This window comes from Ailuropoda melanoleuca, chromosome 2 (genome assembly GCF_002007445.2).
Source record: "Ailuropoda melanoleuca isolate Jingjing chromosome 2, ASM200744v2, whole genome shotgun sequence".
NCBI classification, from domain to species: domain Eukaryota; kingdom Metazoa; phylum Chordata; class Mammalia; order Carnivora; family Ursidae; genus Ailuropoda; species Ailuropoda melanoleuca.
In genome coordinates this window covers 191,410,835-191,422,331 of record NC_048219.1, presented here as the reverse complement: position 1 = coordinate 191,422,331, position 11,497 = coordinate 191,410,835, and the positions used below count along the sequence as shown (strand labels likewise).

The window sequence follows — 11,497 nt, the reverse complement described above, 5'->3', positions numbered from 1 at the left end:
CCCCAGGCCACTACGCCGGCAGGCGCCCCCCCAGCCTGCTACGCCAGCAGGGCCTGGGGAAGGGTCAGGTCTCACTTCCTCAGGAGCCCACTTGCTTGGTTGGAGATCCAGCCAGGGTCAATGTTTGCAAGTTTGAGGCCCCCATGCCCGGCCCCATGCCAGGCTCTTCTCTTTCTGGACTTGAGTCCCCGGCCCCCAGCCCCCCCCCCGCAATGGGACAACCTGAGAAGCCCTCAGGGGACACCCTTCTGCGCTTAGAAAATAAAGGCTCGCCAGTGCTTTATTGCCCCATCTGGGGAGAGCCAGCCAGGGCAGGAGTGGGCAAGGGAGCAGGCGTGAGGGTCCCACGGCTCTCAGAAGCTGCTGAGCCGGTCCTTTGGGGCTCTGTCCATGGGGTCTAGTCAGAATTTGGGCCATCATGGGCCTGGCTGGGGAGAAGGTGGCTGGTCAGGTAGCGCACGGCCGAGCGGACGCCCTCTACGGTCCTCTGCTCCACCCTCTCCAGCATGTGGGTGACAGAGCGCAGAGCCGAGCTAGTCCCTGCCATTGGCCCAGAGGAGAAGGTGCTCCCCAGGATGCTGGAGATGGAGCGCAGGCTGGGGCCAGTGCTGTGCAGCAGGTCAGTGACGGAGCTGTGGCCAGAGGCCAGGAAGGCCGTGGCCATGCCCGTGGTGATCTCCGACCACACGAGGACGTCTGCCAGGGAGCTGATGGTCCCCTCCCCTCCACCCAGCAAGCTGGTCATGGAGCGCATGTAGGTGTTCTCATCGGCCTCGTAAAGCCTGGAGTCTAGGGACCTTCTCTCCCCGGCCACCTCCTGGGGGCCAGGCGATGGTGGGGCACTGCCTCCTGGGGACGGAGGGAACTGCTGAGCCTGCAGGTTTCCAGAGCGGTCCTCCGAAGCCCCTTCCGTCACTCCCTGAGACCTGTCCGTGTCAACGTCCAAGGCCTCTGGACCTTCAGGTCCCTCCTCAGCGGTTTCAGTGGTGCTGGTGGCCTGACTGCCAAGCCCACCATCCACGTCTGCAGTGCGCTCGACGGGCTGAGCGTCCCCGTTCCTGCGGAACTGAACCTGAGCCCCTGGGGAAGCTGGAGCTAATTCTCCTTCTCCGCCCGTGGTTGCTGCCCTCTGCGATGCCTCCCCCACCAGGGGGTCAGCTTGGGAGGTCTGAAGACATCCCGTCACGCGTGAATCTTGCCCTGGTCCATCGCATGCTTCAGACTTGTCCTCGTCCCCGGATGCTGATGTGGGTTTGGAGGTCGCCGACTCGACCGAGGCCTGATCTACATCCCGCTGTTCAGATGACACTGCAGCACCGTTAGCCACCGGGGCGTCTGCGGGGAGGGGGGCCTGGCTGTCTGCGGATCTGCCGTCGCCATGTGTCGGGAGGCTGGCAGCTCTGGCCTCTCCCGAGGCTCTGCTGGTCATCTAGGCCCTCTGTCACTTGTGCTGGTTGAGGGAGCGGCCACAGCCCTGCTCACCTTGTTCAGGTGGTGAGGTCACAGGGGACAGTAGGCAGCTGGTGATGTCATAGGTACTCACGCAGCAAGGGTCCTGAGCCTCTGCACTGGCTGCCCCACTGGGCTGAGTCCGCAGGACAATTTATTTATTAATTAAAGATTTTATTTATTTATTAGAGAGAGATAGCTAGAGAGAGAGAGAGCACAAGCATGGGGGAGAGGGGGAAGCAGGCTTCGATCCCAGGACCCTGGGATCGTGACCTGAGCCAAAGGCAGACGCTTAACCAACTGAGACACCCAGGCGTCCCACGGGACAATTTATAGCCGAGTTTGCAGGTACATAAGGCGAGAAAGGCAAATGTTTTGGGGCAAAAGTGAAGCTGTGTGTGTAGGTGCAGGTGCTGGTGCCCACAGGAATCATGGCACAGATGGCGATTTATCATAAATCTTGTAAGGAGCCAGCCCTGGCACCTCTCTGTCCACACCGGTGACTCAGGACCCAGATTTGGCCAGTCTTTCTGCCGAGTCAGTTTCCCAGCAGTGGTGAGTAGAAATAAGTGAAGGCTAAGGGCCTTAAGGAACATATTATTGGAAACGGGAGGAAAGGTGATCCTTGTTATAAAGTGGCAAAAAACTTGGCCGAATTGCGGTAGTGTTCTAGTGTTTTCTGGAAGGTAGAACTTGTGAGCAGTGAAATCAGAAGAAATTGAAGCAATTTCTTTCTTTTTTTCCGTTGAGGCATTTTATTTGAGTGTATGTATTATATCCCTAGAAAAAGAATCCCAGGAGTTTCCCTCCTGTGTGTTTTTGTCGTGCTTCTTCATGGTCCATGATGTCAGCTAGGGTTGTCAGTGCAGTGAAACCAAACTGACGGGACAGGGGCAGATTATACTGCCGTTTTTCTAGATCTTTGAGTTGCACATCATCAAATCTGGGGCTCATCACTTCGCACTTGTTTAACCTGCCCCTGGGGTTCACAACACTTTCCCCAGCTCTGTGATCACCAAGGATTTCGAATTTGCCAGTGCAACCACGCTCCATCATCATAGTTAGAAACCAGACAATGACTTCAGAGCATGGCCTAATAAGAACGTGGCGTTTGCCTCTCTTTTCAGCATCGTTAATGTTCTCGAGGGCGTCTGCCAGGACACTCATGAGCACCATTACGGCAGCACGGAAAGAGCAGAAATTGAAGCAATTTCTAAGCAAAATGTTGAAGGTGTGGCTGGGCTCCTCTGACTGTGTATAGTAGAATTCGAAAGGAGGGAAATGACTTAAAGATGGAATTATTAAGCTAAAGGGAACTAGAATGTAAAGATCTGGCAAAATCTCGGTCTCTCCATACTGCAAAGAATGAGAAAGTGTGTTTGGATTTTTATGGTTTAGGATCTCACATTTAGGTCTTCACATCCATTTTGAGTTTATTTTTGTGTATTGTGTTAAAAAGTGGTCCGGTCTCATTTTTTTGCATGTAGCTCTCCAGTTTTCCCAGCACCATTTTTTAAAGAGACTGTCTTTTGTATATTGTTGCCTCCTTTGTTGTAGATTAAGTGACCATATAAGCGTGGATTTATTTCTGGGATCTCTATTCTGTTCCGTTGATCTATGTGTCTGTTTTCTTGCCAGAACCACACTGTTTTGATGACTACAGCTTTGTGGTATATCTTGAAACCTGGGATTGTGATGTCTCCAGCTTTGTTCTTCTTTCTCAAGGTTGCTCTGGCTGTCCGGGTCTTCTGTGGTTCCGTTCACATTTTACTATTACTGGCTGTAGTTCTGTGGAAAACGCTGTTGATATTTTGATAAGGATTACATTGAATCTGTAGATTGCTTTGGGCCCTGTGGACATTATTTTTTATAATAATATTTTTCTATTATGTTAGTCACCATACAGTACATCCCTGGTTTTTGATGTAAAGTTCGATGATTCATTAGTTGCGTATAACACCCAGTGCACCACGCAATACGTGCCCTCCTTACTACCCATCACCGGTCTATCCCATTCCCCCACCCCCCCTCCCCTCTGAAGCCCTCAGTTTGTTTCTCAAGTCCATAGTCTCTCATGCTTCATTTTGTGGACATTTTTTAGTAAACTTTAGGCCCCATGTGGGGCTTGAACTCACGACCCCAAGATCAAGAGTCACATGCTCTACTGACTGAGCCAGCCAGGCACCCCCATTTTAACAATATTACTCCTTCCAATCCATAAGCATGGAATATCTTTCCATTTTTTAAAAAATTGTATTTATTTGAGAGAGAGAGCAAGAGAGCCGGGGGTGGAGCAGAGGGGGAGGCAGAGGGACAAGCAGACTCAGCACTGAGTGTGCAGAGCCCCAAGCAGGGCCCAGTCTCATGAGCCTGAGATCAGGACCTGAGCTGAAACCAAGAGTCAGAAGCTTAACTAACTGAGCCACCCAGGCACCCCCCCCTTTTTTTGGGGGAATATCTTTCCATTTCGAGCAAGTGTGTTTGGAAGAGAACACTAAGGGTGTGGCCAAGCAAACATTTGATGTCATCAGGGCTGCCACTCCCTTGAGGGCTGGTGAGGGGGGAATGCCGATCCGTGTCTGACGTCTGAGGGGCTGCCAGTGTGGGACCCGGGGGTGAGGTGTCTGAGGGGCTGCCAGCCGGGCACAGCCGCACATCGCGGGCTCTGCTCCCTGCGCTCCTTGTGACACAAGATGGACAATCTCCATCTTCTTCCTGCTCAACTGGGCTGGAAGGGCAGAGAATAACAAGAGAGCTGTAAACCCCTGAGTATTCTTTGGACAAGTGCAGACCCAGGTAAGCCGACTGGTGCTCTTTGTGGAGCAGGGGGCTGGAGTGGAAGGGCGCAGTCTTATAACTGTGCTTCCCCTGGGGTCCTCAGCTAACAGTTAGCGACCACTTACCACAGGCAGGAGAAGGAGCCAAGCATCTAATCCTTCCAACTACTCCGTTGTCTCTAGGTAGGTATGCATCTATTATTATACCCATTTTACACACGGGGAAGCCGAGCCTCAGAGGGAGTAAGTGATGCATTCAAAGTCACACTATTAATAAGCCCTGAATCTGGGTTTTGAACTCTGTCTGGCTTCAGAACGTGAGCTCTCCAATGCCCTCTTACATCCAGGGTGGGATATTAAAAATATTGGCCGACTAGCATGGTAAGGACACTGGATAATGCAGACAGAGGCCTACCGTAATCGCATCACATCAGTAGGTAAGGGTTGGTGTCACTTCTCCCACGCACCAGGCTCAGTTCTCATTATTTCTTCTCCCCATGAGGAGTCTGCTGCCATGTCAGAGGTCACAGGGCAAACCCAAGTTTGTTGGGGTGGGAGGGACCAATTGGTACGAACTTGTACCTTGTGAAAGAATCATGGAGAAGACTGCTAGTGGCGCAGCCTAGTAGCCCTTCTTCTTTTGTATAAGAATCCCAGTTTGTTTCAGGGTGGCTATGTGCTCAGCCAGAAGAATACATTCCCTGGCCTTCCCTGCAGCCCGGTAAGAGCTTCCGGCCAATGAGATGTAACGGAAAGTATTGAGTGGAATTTAGAAGACTTAGAGAAACTAATGCATAGCAAGTTCAAGGGCATCTGCCAGACTCCAGAGCGCACACTGCCCCCCTCCCTACCCCCCAGCCCTGCCTCTAGTTAGTAAGTTCTTGATGTTGCCTCACGGACAGCCTGTGGCCCACTAAGACCATCAGGCATTCTTCACAGGCACTGAAGCCAAGCTCCTTGTCCTCCCCTTCTACTGGAATTCAACTTTTGATTCTGTATGTTGCACTTTACACTTACCCTTGTTAAATCTCACCTACCTTAAAAATCGGTGCCAAGGAAAGATAAAGTAGAATAAAGAGGGATTAAAGTCAAAGAGCAGGGAGGATTATTAAAGTTTGGAGACAAAAATGTTATTTATTTACACATAAATATTAAACAGTATTGGTGTAGGACATAATGTATATCTATTCTATTATAGGTAATATATATATATGCACACGCATGTAAGAGAAAATATATCTAAGAGTTTTTCCCCTAATTTGGTTCAAAAGTTTCTTACCTTTATTAAGTAGTGTTCAGAGGAGGAAATTAGTCTCAAAAATGTTGCCTCTGGGGGGACCTGGGAGGTACAGTTGGTTAAGCATCCGACTCTTGGTTTCAGCTCAGGTCATGACCTCAGGGTCCCGGTATCAAGCCCCACATGGGGCTCCACGCTCAGCGTGAAATCTGCTTGAGATTCTCTCTTTCCCTCTGCCTCTGCCCCTCCCATTTATGCTGTTTCTCTCTAAGTAAATAAATAAAATCTTTTTTTTTAAAGATTTTATTTATTTATTCAACAGAGACAGAGACAGCCAGCGAGAGAGGGAACACAAGTAGGGGGAGTGGGAGAGGAAGAAGCAGGCTCATAGCAGAGGAGCCTGATGTGGGGCTCGATCCCGTAACGCCGGGATCACGCCCTGAGGCGAAGGCAGACGCTTAACCACTGTGCCACCCAGACGCCCCAATAAATAAAATCTATTAAAAAAAATGTTGCCTTTGATTTCTTTCCCATTCCTGTCTTGTGGGGACAATGACTCTTCTATTAAATAAATAAATGTTCTCATTTCAGGGTAAACCCAGTTTATGGACTTTTATGCAGCTATATAAAGCCTACCTGGACACATGGGAAAATGCTCGTTAAATACTATTACTCTAAAAAGCAGGATACATTATTGCACGTGCACTGTGTGTATTTGCCAACACTCTCAGCTGAAAGCAGTGGAAACCCAGCTAAACCGGCTTAAGCTCAATATAATAATAAAAAAGGAATTTGTTGGTTCACAGAAACCTGTTAAGTCTAAAGGAAAACTTCCCTACAGAAGGGGCTCAGTGGCAATGTCAAGATTCAATCTTCTCTCTCTCCCTCTCTTGGCTGATGCTAGATTTGTAGGAAGAGGTGGTCCCTGCTCAGGCTGCCAGTGGCTCTGGGCCCCTGCAGCGATGCTGGTCGTGTAGTTCCAGCCTGAGCCCTGTGGCCTCCTCCTTCTTGCCATCTCTGAAGCCATCTCTACAGCCCAGGGACCACATCCTGGTTGGTCAGGCCTGGTGTGGGGGTGTGGGGTCATCCCTACGGACACAGAAGGCCTGCAAGTGGTAGCAGAATGGGTCCCCAAAGGATTTTGGGGTGCTGTGACCAAAAGAAGGGAGATAGATGCTGGGTGGGAAACACAGACAAGATCCACTGTATGGTGAGCACAGACATGTAGAAGAAAGTCCACTGGGGACAAGATGACAGGAAATAAAGCAAATGGCCCAGAAGCTATTCCGATTATTGTAACAAAATCAGAAAATACATATAAGAAATAATTAAAGGAGCACCTGGGTGGCTCAGGCTGTTAAGCGCCCGGCTCTTGATTTAGGCTAAAGTCATGTTATCAGGGTCATGGGATCGAGTCCCCCTCCCCCTCGGGCTCTGTGCTCAGCAGGGAGTCTGCTTGACATTTTCTCTCTCTCCCTCTGCCCCTCTCCCCACTCTCACGCTCTGTCTAAATAAAGAAATAAAGTGAATGAAATCTAAAAAAGAAAGAATTAAATAAGTAAATAATAAAAAGAAAAATCATCCTAAACAACAGGGTGGGCTCAGTGAGTGGGAAGTCTGTTATCCCAGCCTGTACAAACTCGCGCACACACACACCCTTCAAACACACAGAAATGCTGGATTAAATACCATTCACGATAAACTACATAGCTGAGCGGCGAAGAATGGGAGATCCCCAGGTTCTAGAAGGGTAAACTTAACCAGGAGTGGAGGTGGGGCTTGGGGTGAGTATAGGCTGAGACCAGGCGTTGGGGGCTTTCCAATGTCAGAACAGGAGCTGTGGCCTTAGGGCACAATACAGGGAGCTGTGTGCAGAGAGTTTAAGGAACAAGCTGGGGCCCCAGGTGGGCTGCCCCCCATCAGCGAGAAGGGCTCCAGCAAGGCTCTGCCCCTCAAACCAGGGAGACGACCGGCTGTCTGCTCATCCTTGGGTGGGAGTTGAAGTCACGTCACATGGGAGCAGGAAGCTTCTGCCCGCCTTGGAGTGTTGCTGTTGGAATCGGACCCAGAAGCGGCTGCTTCCCCATCCCCTCAGACCCACTGGGAACGACGGGCGAGCCCCCCAAACCCCGACAGCTGTCCGGCCCGCTGAGCGCTGCTCTTCCCCGCCCCGCCTTCAGTGAGGCCAGGCCGGCAGCTGGGAAGCAGCCTCCGTGGGATTACTCACACCATGGACAGCGGCTACCAATCCGGGTTTTGTTTTTTCCTAGTAAACTGGTGGTTTACTGGCACACTGCGGAATCCGATTACAATCTTCTCCCGACAGGGAGGCTGTCGCCCTGCCCTCTGAAGTGGACAGTCCTCAAGGTTCCCTTCTGAGGAGCGGAGTGGGGACGCCTGGGTTCACATCCTGCTATTGCCGTAATGAGCTGTGCGACTAAGGCAAGTCACTTCAGATCACTGTGCTTCGTCCCTCCGTCTGTAAACTGGGGTAGTAATAGTCCTTACCTGCGGTCTAAGGAAAGGGATGTATTTGCCCTTTGTCCCGGTTCCTGGCCCCGAGCTCCTGAAACTCGTGGACTCCGTGGCTGGAGTGTCTTGTGCTATTCGTGAGGAGGCCCTTCTGACCATACCTGAATTTGTGGGAAAGAGGTGGCTAGAGAGCTTCTTCGGGGTGGGACGGGTCTGCAGAGAAACCAAGCCTGTGGAACTTGCAGCCCCACCGCCCGACCCGGGGATGGAAAGGCCCGGAGCTTGAGGTAATCACGAAAGGCCCATGATTTAATCAGTCACGCCTGCACAGTGGAACTTCAGGAAAAACTCTGGAACCAGGAGACTAAGGGAGCTTCTGGGTGGCGAACACATCCACATGTAGGGAGGGTGGCCACCCCGACTCCATGGGGACAGAGGCTCCTGGGGACAGGGGCTCCTGCCCTGGGCCCTTCCCGACCTCGCCCTATGTACCTCTCCCTCTGGCTGTTCGTTTGTATCCTCTATACTGAACTGTAGTCCTGAGTACAAGGTTTTCCTAAGTTCTGTGACTCGTTCTAGTGAACCTGAGGGGGCCAGGCAGAAGTGCAGGTGGCCTGGGGACCCATTTGCTGCTGGCGTCTGAAGTGGGGGCAGTCCTGTGGGACTGAGCCCCAAACCTGTGTGGTCTGTGCTGGCTCCTGAGCTCCAGCTGGGGTTGGCCCAGCAGCACTGATGCACGAAGAAGGAGGTGACGGAGGTAAAGCTCTCAGGAAGCACAGAGCCTCGGGGAGGGGTGGGCAGCGTGTCCACGATGACGATGAGCCATCTTCTTTTTTGGACAGGCTGCCTGCCATCAGGGCTCATGGATGATTTGCTCTTTCCAAGAGTCTCTTCACCAAACGAGCCCAAGATTCCCTTGGAGGGGATGCCTGCCTGTGGCGACTCCAGGTCAATCCTCAGACCTCACTCACGAGAAATCCATCCCCTGCCCCATGAGTAATATTCCTGTAGTTGCTGCAGTGAATGGATAATTCCCTTTGCCCACACAGGGAGGGATGGGCTGAGCTCCAGGGCAATGCACTTTCGCCAGGCTCCCTGGGGATTCCCAGGGATTGCCCCTCCCCAGCACCTTTGCCCTAGACCCTCTGCTGCTCTAGCATGCGGGCGATGGGGATCATCTATTTGGAGCACCCATAGCGAGGAGGGTGCGTAGCAGGGGAGACAGTCTGGCCCCAGTCCAGCTCCAGGGGTGTGCCTGATGATCTAAGCTATTTCCTGGAGGGGTCACTGGATCAGGCACAGGCCTTCATACGAGGCTGGCCATGGAGTCCTGAGAGCGAGGTGAGTTCTGCTAGAGACTCTGGAAGCTTTCCTTACTCAGGAGACCCAAAGAGGTAGTCCTCCTCTGCTCTTGTACATGATCACATTAGTTGGGCCTCTTGTAGCCATGAGGGCACCTGGCCTTAAAAAAAAAAAAAAAAAGCCCCACATAGAGAGTAGTGGAACCATGGGGATTGTAGAAAAGTAGGGCAAAGGCTTGATCAAACTACACCTGCAGCCACCCAGCCACTAGATTTCCTGTGATGAGAGGTGATTTGTTTCCAAGTTGTTTCAGCAAATTGGTCCAGGGCTTTCTGTTACTAGCAACCGAAGGCACCTTAAGGAATAGCATCCCTAGCCTGAAAGTCATCCAAGGAACCTGAGCTGTGGAGGCCCCACCATCCTACCTCTCCAGAACACCCTAGGGTCTCTGGCTACCATGGCCACTGCTCTCAATCATCTCCCTTCTGCCTGGGCTTCAGACTTCTTCATCCCAAGTCTTCTGCCCACACTGCTCCAGGAATCACCCCAGAGGGTTCCTCCCACAGCCTTCCTTGGATTCCTCCTGGCCTTGGCACTCAGCTAAAGCCACCACTGTGGAAAGGACACTGCAGGGCTCATCAAAAAAGGCAAAAGCTGTCATTTCTCCCCAGAGTCTACACTAAGGAACAGAACCATAAAACTAACTAGTCAATTGGCATCTGTAGTAGGTTGAATTGTGGACCCCCCCAAAGATATGTCCTTATCCTAACCCCTGGAACCCGTGAATGTGACCTTCTTTGGAAAGAGGGTCTTTGAAGACATAATTAAATTAAGGGTCTTGAGATCATCCAGAATTAAGGTAGGTCCTAAATCCAATGACTAGTGTCTTTATAAGAGAAGAGAAGTGTTCTGTGTTTTCTTAGGCTCTATAAGTCTATTGAGCATCTATCAATCACAGGGTCAAACTATTGGCCAGAGTATTTACCTCTCTCCCCTGCAAGTCAGCTTGCCGGGAACTCTCCTTTCTGGAGCAGATGGGCTGTCTAAGTCTGAGCTCCCACCCACCTTCTTATTTCTTACACACTGAGCCAATATCGCCCCTGCCCCAAGTCATCCCACGACCAGGTACCAGCAATTAGAGACCACTCCTATAGCCCAAAGCCTGCTGGAATTATTCAAACTAGCCATTTCTAAACTCTTTACTCTGCCTTGCCACGATCTTCCTGAAGAAACTCCAGTTAAGGCTCTGGCCTGTGCCTTCCCCTTCCTCCTGTCGTCATCGTCGTCTTCTTCTTCTTCAAAATTTATTTATTTATTTGACACAGAGAGAGAGACAGCCAACAAGAGAGAGAACACAAGCAGGGGGAGTGGGAGAGGAAGAAGCAGGCTCCCAGCAGAGTAGGGAGCCCGATGCAGGGCTCGATCCCAGGACGCTGGGATCACGACCTGAGCCAAAGGCAGATGCTTAACAACTGAGCCACCCAGGCGCCCCCCCTTCCTCCTGACCCCCTTGATGTTTCCCATGTGGCCTTCTGTGGTGAGGCATGCCCCTTCGCTCAGGAACTGTAAGTAATACGTTCTTTCAATGGCAATGACCTCTCTGTGTCATCTTTCAGTCACCTCCATAAATTAAAAACCCTTGGGTACAAATGACGTGATATGGGAGAAGGGGAAGGGAGAAGCCCAAGCATGGGGAAGACAGCCATGTGAAGACAGAGGCATTGATTGGAGTGATCTAAGTCAAGGAACTCCAGGAACCACCAGAAGCTGCAAGAGGCAAGGAAGCTTCTACCCTAGAGCTTTCGGGGGGTGGGGGTGTCTAACCCTGCAGACACTGTGATTTTGGGCCTCTGGAACTGTGAGAAAATAGCTTTCTGTTGCTGTAAAGCCCCCGTTGTGGTAATTTGTGACAGCAGCCCCAGGAAGCTGACAGAGCAGCTCACAGTGATGACCAGTTAGCGGGTCTTCACTCTCGAGTGCGCCCAGACACTGCGCTGCTTAATCCTCCCAACAAGGCCTGTGGAACGCACTGTTGTCCCATTTCAGAGGTGAAGAAAGTGTGGCTCAGTCAGGGCGGGAGCTGAGATGCAAGCCAGGCCATCTGGCCATGCCCATAAGGCTGTGCTCTTAACCGCTGTACTGATCCGGGTCAGAATTCGCCTCCACGGGGGCGCCTGGGTGGCACAGCGGTTAAGCGTCTGCCTTTGGTTCAGGGCGTGATCCCAGTGTTGTGGGATCGAGCCCCACATCAGGCTCTTCC

At 51.6% G+C, this 11,497-nt stretch overlaps 2 protein-coding genes across 2 annotated transcripts; both read right to left on the bottom strand.

Moving 5' to 3' along the window:
- Positions 1-205: 205 nt before the first annotated feature.
- On the bottom strand, positions 206-1,429 carry TEX44 (testis expressed 44). Its single transcript, XM_002917447.3, has one exon. It carries the CDS (start codon positions 1,427-1,429, stop codon positions 398-400), a length of 1,032 nt encoding a protein of 343 aa, XP_002917493.1. The 3' UTR covers positions 206-397.
- An 800-nt stretch (positions 1,430-2,229) lies between these two features.
- LOC109489342 (40S ribosomal protein S15a-like) lies at positions 2,230-2,760 on the bottom strand. Its single transcript, XM_034655388.1, has one exon. It carries the CDS (start codon positions 2,623-2,625, stop codon positions 2,230-2,232), a length of 396 nt encoding a protein of 131 aa, XP_034511279.1. The 5' UTR covers positions 2,626-2,760.
- Positions 2,761-11,497: the final 8,737 nt, after the last annotated feature.

What these genes read in the sequence shown, in the direction of transcription:
- TEX44 (XM_002917447.3), bottom strand. Translation starts at nt 1,429, where the DNA reads ATGACCAGCAGAGCCTCGGGAGAGGCCAGAGCTGCCAGCCTCCCGACA.
- LOC109489342 (XM_034655388.1), bottom strand. Translation starts at nt 2,625, where the DNA reads ATGGTGCTCATGAGTGTCCTGGCAGACGCCCTCGAGAACATTAACGAT.